This window comes from Varanus komodoensis, unplaced genomic scaffold (assembly GCF_004798865.1).
Source record: "Varanus komodoensis strain SLA01 unplaced genomic scaffold, ASM479886v1 scaffold30, whole genome shotgun sequence".
NCBI classification, from domain to species: domain Eukaryota; kingdom Metazoa; phylum Chordata; class Lepidosauria; order Squamata; family Varanidae; genus Varanus; species Varanus komodoensis.
In genome coordinates this window covers 11,479,817-11,489,340 of record NW_025335762.1, presented here as the reverse complement: position 1 = coordinate 11,489,340, position 9,524 = coordinate 11,479,817, and the positions used below count along the sequence as shown (strand labels likewise).

The 9,524-nt window shown below is 45.3% G+C and overlaps 1 protein-coding gene across 3 annotated transcripts in view; it reads right to left on the bottom strand.

The window, feature by feature from the left end:
• ROBO4 (roundabout guidance receptor 4) overlaps positions 1-9,524 on the bottom strand; it is a 69,313-nt gene that overhangs the window by 33,457 nt on the left and 26,332 nt on the right. For all 3 annotated transcript variants that reach the window (XM_044437602.1, XM_044437601.1, XM_044437603.1), the window contains exon 15: positions 7,367-7,480. In XM_044437602.1, coding sequence (XP_044293537.1) covers positions 7,367-7,480 — 114 coding nt within the window. The remainder of the gene's footprint in view (positions 1-7,366; positions 7,481-9,524) is intronic.

Sequence of the window (9,524 nt, the reverse complement as noted above, 5' to 3'; positions counted from 1 at the left end):
AGAGAGAGAGAGAGAGAGAGAGAGAGAGAGAGAGAGAGAGAGAGAGATGCTTAGAAGGAAAAGTCAGCAGAGTTCATAAGGAATGTCTCACTTTCAAAACATCTTAAATGTATAGGGCAGTCTCCTCCAACTGTTGTCCTCCAGATGTTTGAACAACCTCCCAGAGGTCCTATTCAGCATAGCCAATGATCAAGAATTCTCCGAGTGGCACTCCAAAACATCTGGAGAGCACTAGGTTGGGGAAGACTAATGTAGGGAAATGGTAGACAGAAGGAAAATGCCAACAAAGTATTAACCTTTGTTAATACTGTATCTCTAAGAGAGCTGAGTACCTGAAACTGGTACTTTCTGTGATGCTCACTGGTGAAATAGGATACAGAACATGAGTGGAGCTGTGGCTAAGTTAATGGGATCTGTGCCTGCAAAGACCATTCACCAGAATGGTAGAGTAGAATCCCCTATTCCAATGGGTCTCCATTTGCTGGAGGGCACGGCCCCTGAACATGGCCAGTGGTCTCCCATGGTTCTCTGGGGATGTGTGAATGGGATGAGAAGGAGAGGAATCCATGTGGATGAAGCAAGCGTTAGTTTCCCCATGGGCTATGCACATGTTTTGAGTCCAATGCTTAGCATTGTGATTGTACAAAACAGCACAAGATCAGATTGCTGGAAAGCATATTTGTACAACAGAATGAATGTGAGGCTGTTTTCCTTCTGATCATGAAGCCTTTCAAAATATTTTAACAAGCACATCCAATGAATATTAGAATCACACTGAAATTATGGGTCCTCGTGGTTTGAATTACATGTCCTGATGAAATTGGCGAGGGGGCACATGATTTTGGCAGATTGTGGACTCCACCTCTGTGGAGATGAGTAAGGACATCTAAGTGGATCTCTCTCTCTCTCTCTCTGGCAGAACACGTCTGTCAACAGCACTGCCTCACTGGCCTTCTTGGGGGAATGTAGGAAGAATGTTCTCCTTGGAAGTCTCATTAGGCAACCTGCACGTGACAGCTAGATCCAATTCAGATTAGGAAAACGCAACGTGTTCATCAGAGAGGAAGGGAGAGGGAGAGGGAGAAAAGGTCCAGATAAGCATAAACGACCTGACAGAATCTCTGTGGACAAATTGATCAGGCACTTAGTTTCCTGAGCCGCAGGGATGTGGAAGGGAGATTAGAGCAATAACACTAACCAGCATCTATCACAAGGCACAGCCAATAGGGCTGTTACCTCAAATTTAGCTGCTTTCTGCGGGTCACAACACCAAAGAGGGTGTCTGGGAGGGCAATGTTTGTGAGTTCTGCTGACGTTATTGATGGACACACAAGGCAGGCAGGGGATGGAGTAGGAGGTGGATGGAGTCCATGAGCAACTTATTATCCATCACCGATGGCTTGCTGCTTGCTCTTCAGGCAACACTCCATCCCCACGGCTAATCCCCATCTTTCTTCCAAAAACACTCCTGTCAAAAGTCGCATTTGCATCTTCCGTACAACACCCAGCACATGGTCTATGCTAAAGAAATCTTTAGCATCGTTATTTGTTTTTCGGCACCAGGCCAAGACCTTTTTATTTAAACGTTATTTTAATTGGCTTTATTTATTGCCTGGATGTGTCCAATTTTTATTTTTATTTTTTTTGTATTGTTATTTATTTGCTGGAAGCCACCCCAAGGCTTATGTGAATGGGGCAGCATACAAGTATCCCAAATAAATAAATAAATAAATAAATAAATAAATAAATCTTTAAAAGGAGAAGGAAGGAGAAAGGAAACAAAGCCTTCTTTTGCAGGAAGAGAGTGGGAGAGAGGCTCAGCTTGTGATGTAGATTAAGCTTGCTTATACATGTAAGATTGCTTTAAATATCACTCCCTTGCTTCAGTTAATGCTTCTTGCCTCTTTTCATAAGTTATATTTTTCCTGCTTTAGATGTCACCTCATTCCCTCCCCAGGTGCAGAAAAATACTCCCCCTTCCCCACTGCAGGTGCTAAGTCATACTGCCCTCTAGGTAATGTGATTCCTACAGGTATTCCTCAGGTTCATATTACCACTGGTTTCTTCATTGTCCACTCATCCGTTCTCTTGAGAAACTGACTCTGTTGGGGAAAAGCATTGCTGCTTTCTCTGGATACCAAAGAATAGGATGGCAAAGGAAATCTGCATCCATGAAACTGGCAAGCGTTCCCTGAAACTCTTCTGTTTAGGAGGCATAGAAAGCTGCCCTTGGTCTATCTACAGCAGTGTTGTCCACACCATCTGGCAGCAGCAGACAGACACAGGTGGCAGCAGATAGTTTTCAGGCAAAGGGATCTTCCCAACCCTTCCTGGAGATGCTGCTAATGGACTTGGGAGCATCGCATACCACTGACTTAGAGGCCTTCTACACACTAGTGTCCCCCAGGTTAAATGAAAAAAAGCCATTCCCAAATCTATAGAATACTGTGCCAAAAAATGGTAGTAGGGAACAAAAAATGGGCGTCAAAGCAAATAGCGCCAAAGTGCCCCTAGATGCTTGATATGAGATTGTAACCCCACCTTCCCTTGTTGTCGTTAAATGTGTAATCCTACATACCATTCCTGGGAAATCTAGGACATTTTCTGTGTCTAAACATGCATAGGAAGGACTGAGAATTATTTAGTTGTAAAGACATGATAAAGGCATTCGAATTCCTCTATCTTTCACAAGTGCGCACCAAGTATGGGAGACAATTTAAAACTGCTTCAACTGGTATCTGTGAAATCTGTATCTTACCACAGTTCCTAGAAACTGAAGTGCTGATTCTGTGCATCACACAACATCTGGGGAGTACTCTGAACTGGCGACTTTTTCCCACGCCTTAGTTACATCATGGTTAGATGGCTGCAATGACCCCAACATGGGCTACCCTTGACGAGTGTCCAGAAGGTTCCATTGCTGCCAAATATGGCTCCCAAGCTGCTGACTAGGGCATAGAATCATAACCACGGCATTCCAGAATTCAGTGGTGGTGGGACAGCAACTTCGGGTTTTAGTTTGACCTTTACAGGAGCTGTTCATGGTGCTGAACTCAATCCCCAGAATAAGCTCAGCATGATGGATAGCTCCTTAAAAGTTCAGACCACAACACAAGGCAGAAGCACAACCCCACTCACATGGGAGCCAGCCTCCACCGCCAGTACTGTTGGCCAGTTGCTTCATGAATGAATAACACCAGCTCTGGCCTTCTTGCACTGGTTGCCTATTTGCTTCTGAGCCCGATTCAAGGTGCTGGTTTTAACCTTTGAAGTCCTATACAATTTGGGACACAATAAAGCATCTCACCTGACCTCATTCTACCTAAATACTATACTGACACCTGGGGTCTTCCTCCAATTGCAACTTCCAAGGAAGGGCAGAAAGACCCCACACAGAGGAAGGTCTTCTCAGTGGTGGCTCCAGAATTTTGGAATGATCACCCTACTAAGACTGCCAACATTGCCAGCTGTTTAGCATCAGGACAAAACTGGCCTCCACTCTCAGGCATTTGGTGACGCATGATGGGCTATGCCAATTGCTTAATCAGGTCTAGTTTTTACTGAAATTGTTTTAGATGATTACACTGTTATATACTGGAAGCTTACACCGTGTTTCTTTATTTCCTTTTTTTTTTTTTGTATACATATCATTGTTGTGAACAGCCTGTAGTGCTTCAGCTATAAGAAAAATGTAGACTTTGAAATGCGCATTCAAAAGCATTTTCATGCTTTAGTCAATGGGGAATGTAAACCCTTTAAAAAAGATGCACAGGAATACATACTTTTCTGATTTGTTCAAATGGGGAAAGCAGATTGCAAACCAAAACAGGAGCTAGGTGGACCAAGCTTTGTGATGGCATTTGGGGAATCTCAGGGAGACAGACTATCCCTTGTTCTGCTGCTCTGAGCAGCAGCAACACCCCCCCACCCTGCCGCCCTTCACAATCCATTTTGCAATGGAAACCATCTGATTTCTTGTTCCCAGAATGTCCAATTTAGCTGCAGAGCCCCTTCCTTGCAGACGTTGCCTCATGAATAACTGAGGAGGATTTATGGACATGGGGCACCAGGGAGAGGTGTGGCGGAGGCAGCGTGCTTAGTTTACAAGGAGAAGCGTCTTTGGCTGCCATGCAGTCTCATTAAGCATTAGAAAGGGCTTCAAAAGAAGCCCCTTCGTCCAAGCGCCAGCTTGGTGGCTGGAGGCTCATCTGGCAGGAGGGCTCCTTTAATAAAAGCAACTGCAGCAAAGCACAGACATGCACCCACAATCGCATATATTTGCCATCAGACTAACTATCAACACATCAGTTAGTCCAGTAGTCTTATCTCTCGCTCTGGGAGCCCCTCAAAGCCACGCTACTTGAGCCCAGGAAGCCCTGAAGCCCTGAAGGATCTGCAGCCACTTTCTAGGGACTGGATAAATTCATCTCTCACCCATTCTAATCCCCCATTTTATTTACTTAAACTATTGCATATACATAGTGTTGGCCAAAAAACAGCCAAGGTGAGAGATCATGTGGCAGGCTTCTGCATAGGTGTAGCTTGCAGGAAAGGAAGGAAATTCAACCAATTAACATTTTAAGGCAAATCTTCCCAATTCTGCATGTCAAAGCAATTCACAAGCTGAAATTTAGTTCTCTTTTAAAATCACCACTCCTCTAAACATTGCGATGGCATTTTCCAATCATAATAGAAAATCCGTTTGGAATGTATATGAGAGAGGAAATAATGCGCACTTCCCATTAGGAAAATTATTTGCCCCCCAAAAGTCTATATTAGGCAAAAATTGCATTTAAAATGCATGTCTTCAGAGCAAGGTACACATAAAATGCTTTTGACTTTCAATGCACACATTAAAAAAGGAAAGAAACTCAAAGCTCAAGATGGACCAAACGTCAGACTGGAGAAACTTGCAACCTTCAAGATGAATTAAGTCTCAGATAGGAAAAATGAGAAGCTGACAGAAGCTGGAACTGACAGAGTCATCCTCTGCATGCAGGGCTGGCCCCGTCTTGCAGGGTGCAGCAGTACTGTGCATGTTTTGGGGGTGAGCATTCTTGATGGCCTCCCTTTCCTGAGTCCCACTGTCAACAGCTGCTGCTGCTTGGCACCCTCTTTCCCACAAGCCCCTCTGTTTGCTCGCAGGTGGCACCACCTCCTTCTCCACACCACCACTGTTCTCTGGCCAGAGCAAAGTGCTCGGGCAGCATGTTCCAGCCTGTTGGAACTCCCCAAATACTTCCTAAAAGTTTGCCTCATCTTGCTTACATCTCTTAACTGTTCCTGACCAAAAAGGGGCATTTCTTCCATAGGCTAAAGCATGAAAATATGGATTTGGGGATGGAGGGGTTGCACCAAGGTGTATTTGGACAAGCACTCATTAAAAAAGGGATTGCAGGCATTCAGGGTACAAGAAAGAGTGTTTTAAGCATCCACTCTCCAGCAACAATCCTCACAAAGATCTCTCTCTCTCTCTCTCTCTCTCTCTCTCTCTCTCTCTCTCTCTCTCTCACACACACACACACACACACACAGAGAGAGAGAGAGAGAGAGAGAGAGAGAGAGAGAGAGAGAGAGAAGGTGCTGTCACCAGCATGAATCAAGACCCCAAAGCATTCTGTGTTCTAAAGCACCACCACTGCCTGCTGTGTTAATTTGTCTGCTCCAATCTCCCAGGATGGCAGGTCATGAGCATCAGACGGCAATGGGTGTGTGGGCCACCCTGAATGCCAAAACATGCCAAAACTAAGGCTCTGAAGCGGAGGCAGGTGCCGGAACAAAAAAGGGATCAGCAGTTGCCTATCCTTGCAGAAAAACCCTTCGCAGCCAGCTGTTGAACATGATTCTCTGCTGCCCTCTACTGTTCTATCCAGAGAGATGGAGTGCAATCAATCTGGAAGGAAGGCAGCAGAGGCAGGGTGCTGCTCAGGTACACCTGTGCAGGTCAAGCATCATGCTGGGGCCCAGATAGCAACAAGTTTCATAGGATCCTTCTCCCATCTGGCAGTTAAGGTAAACAAAAATAGACTGCACAGGACTTTAAAAAGTCATCCCATTCTTTTACCCATTCGGACTGGGTGGAGGAAAATAGATGGCACTCAAACTATATGGAAAAGGAATTAATCTGCATGAAGAAATTTTAGAAGATCTCCTACATTTGCTTGGATTGCATTTGTACAATTGCATTTCACTGTGAAGAGGACGACATGTCAGAATATCCCTTCACAAAGATAACTGCTTTCATTTCAAGCAAAGCGAACTGATGCCTCAGTAGGAAGAGCCAAGTGATACTCAACAAAGTCCCTCAAGTTTTCTGTCTCAGCACACTTTCAGACATGCACTTAGCACAGCCAAAGTCTGGGCTTTATTGATGTGCAGCATGCCCTGCAGCTGCTGTTGTGTGAGATCATATCTAATCAAGTTCAGTTATATAAGTGACGGGACTGATGTAGCCAAAATGTCACCATCCACAGACAAGAAGGGAGGAATCAGCAGCTTGGGGAAATTTAAAGATTGATAGATACATAGGAGCATAGAAACCTAGCAAGTCAGAAGGGTCCTCCTGAACCGTCTAGTCCAATCCCGGCTCAAGTCAGCTCTGCCCATGTAATACCCAATATGTGGTTGCCCAATCTTTCCTTGAACACCCTCACTGATGGGGCCTCCACCACCTCCCATGGAAACCCATTCTAGAGGTCCTGTCAGGAAGTACTTCCAGACATCCAACCTTAAACCTGGTACCTTGAGCTTTGTCCCATTGGAACATGTCCTGCCCTTCACTGGAGGAGAGAACAGGTCACAACCCTCTACCATGTGACACACCTTCACATACCTATATGTTGCTATAAGATCCCCTCTGAGTTTCATCTTCTCCAGACTGATAAGGCCCAGTTCCCTCAATCTCATCTCATATGGCATCTGCACCCCCCATCCCTCAATCCAGCTACTATCCTTGTGACCCTGTGCTGAATGGATTCTAACCTAGCTATGACCATCTTATAATTTGGAGCCCAGAATTGGACATGGCACTCCAATTGTGGGTGCACCAGAGCCATATAATACAGTACTAACACTTCTCTCAATCTGGAATCCACATTTCTGGCTATACATCCAAGGATGGAGTTTGTCTTTTTCACCACTGTGTCCCAATGCTGGCTCACATTTAGCTTGCTGTCAACAAATTCCCCAAATTGACTCCAGGTCAAATTGAAATCCATGGGTCAAACAACTCCTGGCTCAAACCCATTCCATTGCAACAGGAACTACGTTAAACCAACTCATTCCGGAGACCCGCTCTGGGATTTGATTCATTTTTGGATACCCCCATTTGCCCCTGAGCTTGTGTAGAAGCAGGTCCTTCTCCTACCATGGATCCTCTGGTGCTTTCCAGAGCTGATACCACTAGCCTGGTTGTCCCGATGGCTCCAGTCTGGTGAAAAACTTGATGGCGGCATGGGCGAGCTTTGTGTATGTTGCAGCTCTGGAAAAGAAAAGGACACTGCTGCTGACACATGCAAGTCAGGGGAGATCCACCTGAGTTCTTGTTATGATAACTCCATGAGAGTTGTTCTACTGTGATACATCATGGTGTTCTTCATTGGCTAGTCACTGGAAAGACAAGTTAGCTGGACATTCTGATTTGTGAGATGCAACTACTGTAGGTCTGTGGAGCTGCCTATCACCAATACTTTCTTTGAGGTTTAGATCATTTCTCAGTGTGCTTGTATTCTTACAATGGCTGGTTGACCTGAGGTTAGTGTGAAGGATCAACATAGTTGGATACCTGCCAAGGGCCCATACCTCATCAGGAGGATCCATTGTTCACCTGCCTTTCACGCTGGATCAGAGAACAATGGTGGTGAGAAGAAGGAGCAGGAGATGCCGTCACCTACCAGCCCCTGGCTGTCTGTCTAGCAAATGAATGGTACCAAGGATGAGAAAGAGGCTGAGGAGCAAACATGGCTGGTTACAATGGCTGTGAGAGGGTTGACTCACTAAGGGAGAGGAACCCACTGAGAGTGCCTTACCCAAGGCATTTTAAAACCTGGAGCCAACAGAGGGTCAACATTTGGGTTGGATTATATATACACAAACAAACATACAAACATACATAGCTTGCAAAAATGTGTATTGGGCAAAGCTGAAAAATGAATGTATCAGAAGAAATGTCCACTGATGTCTTTCCATATTTTTTAAGGAAAGCATTTTTTTAAAAAATAAATGTTTGAGGTAAACCAAACGTAAGCTTGGAAAAAAGAGATACATACACTGAGGTTGGCAGACTCATCCACTCTTACTTCTTACAAGATTGGCCTAGTTTTCATCTGTAAAATGCCAGAAAGTACACATTCCTGAAGGCTACCAGAGGGGGTTCAGAAACTCACAAAGAAAGGGAGACAGAATTACCTTTTGTAGGTTCCCAGGGAAGGTGTTCATCCTAATCGGTCTTTGATGCATGTTTAAGCTTTCCGGGGAGCAGAGAGCTTTCCCCAGAATTGGCTCCAGGGGCAGGAGGCCTGACTCGAATGCAAAAATGAGCATTCAGGTCAAAGTTGTGGAGGACCCCTCAGGCGGTGAGCAATGGGGGTGCCTCTCTGAGCTACCCGGCCTGTTTCCCAGCAACCCAGCCACACCATGTACTTAACAGGGATGGAGCTCTCCCTCTGCATTGCTTCTGTCAATTAGCAGCTTCGGCAAGCAAATTAGGTTTTCCATTAAATTCCACCAAAGGCACGGCATTCAATTTGTACCTGAACTTTGGAGATAATTCAATTAAGGCCTCCTGCAACCCTCTGCCTCTTTGGAGGGGAGGGGGAGACACTCACCAGGTGGGAGGGGCTGCACTAGGACTATTTTTCCCTTCCCAGGTGCTGCTTGACATTTAGATTCAGGCTTTCCTTCCCTGCTACTGAAACCACCTTTCCACATCCTGTGTGCTTCAGTTGGTTAGACACACCACTCAAGTTTCTCTAAAAAGTATTTTGCCAGTTTTCAGGACCTGCAGACCAAAGCTTAAAGAGTGTGGCCTCAACAGGTGAGCAGAGCAGTGCAGCGGGGAGGGGGGGTCGGACAGAGACAACATTTCATGTAACAGCAAAACAAAAAAGTGGTGATTTCAAGGTTGCAACCCTGCACACCAAGTCCTAAGAGAATGTCCTCTACCATCCATCTAAGATCACAACTACCTCACAGTCTTCTCTTTTTCACATCTAAGGATATCAAGAGAGAAATATTGTGGGTAGTAACGACCCTGAGGTCACCATCTCACTCTCTCTCCCACCCACACCTCTCTCACACACACATATGAACACAAAAGTCCTTGAAAGCAGAGATGATGATGATGATGATGATGATGATGATGATGATGATAACATTTCTATGCCGCCCCTTGCCGAAGATTCCTGGCCATCCTGAGCATCGCTCATACACCCATGCCCATTAAAAGTGAAGTGCTCAAGCGCCCTCAGGGAAGAAAACAAAAAGTTGGTGGCTCGACCTGTTTGTTCTGATATCTGATACCACAG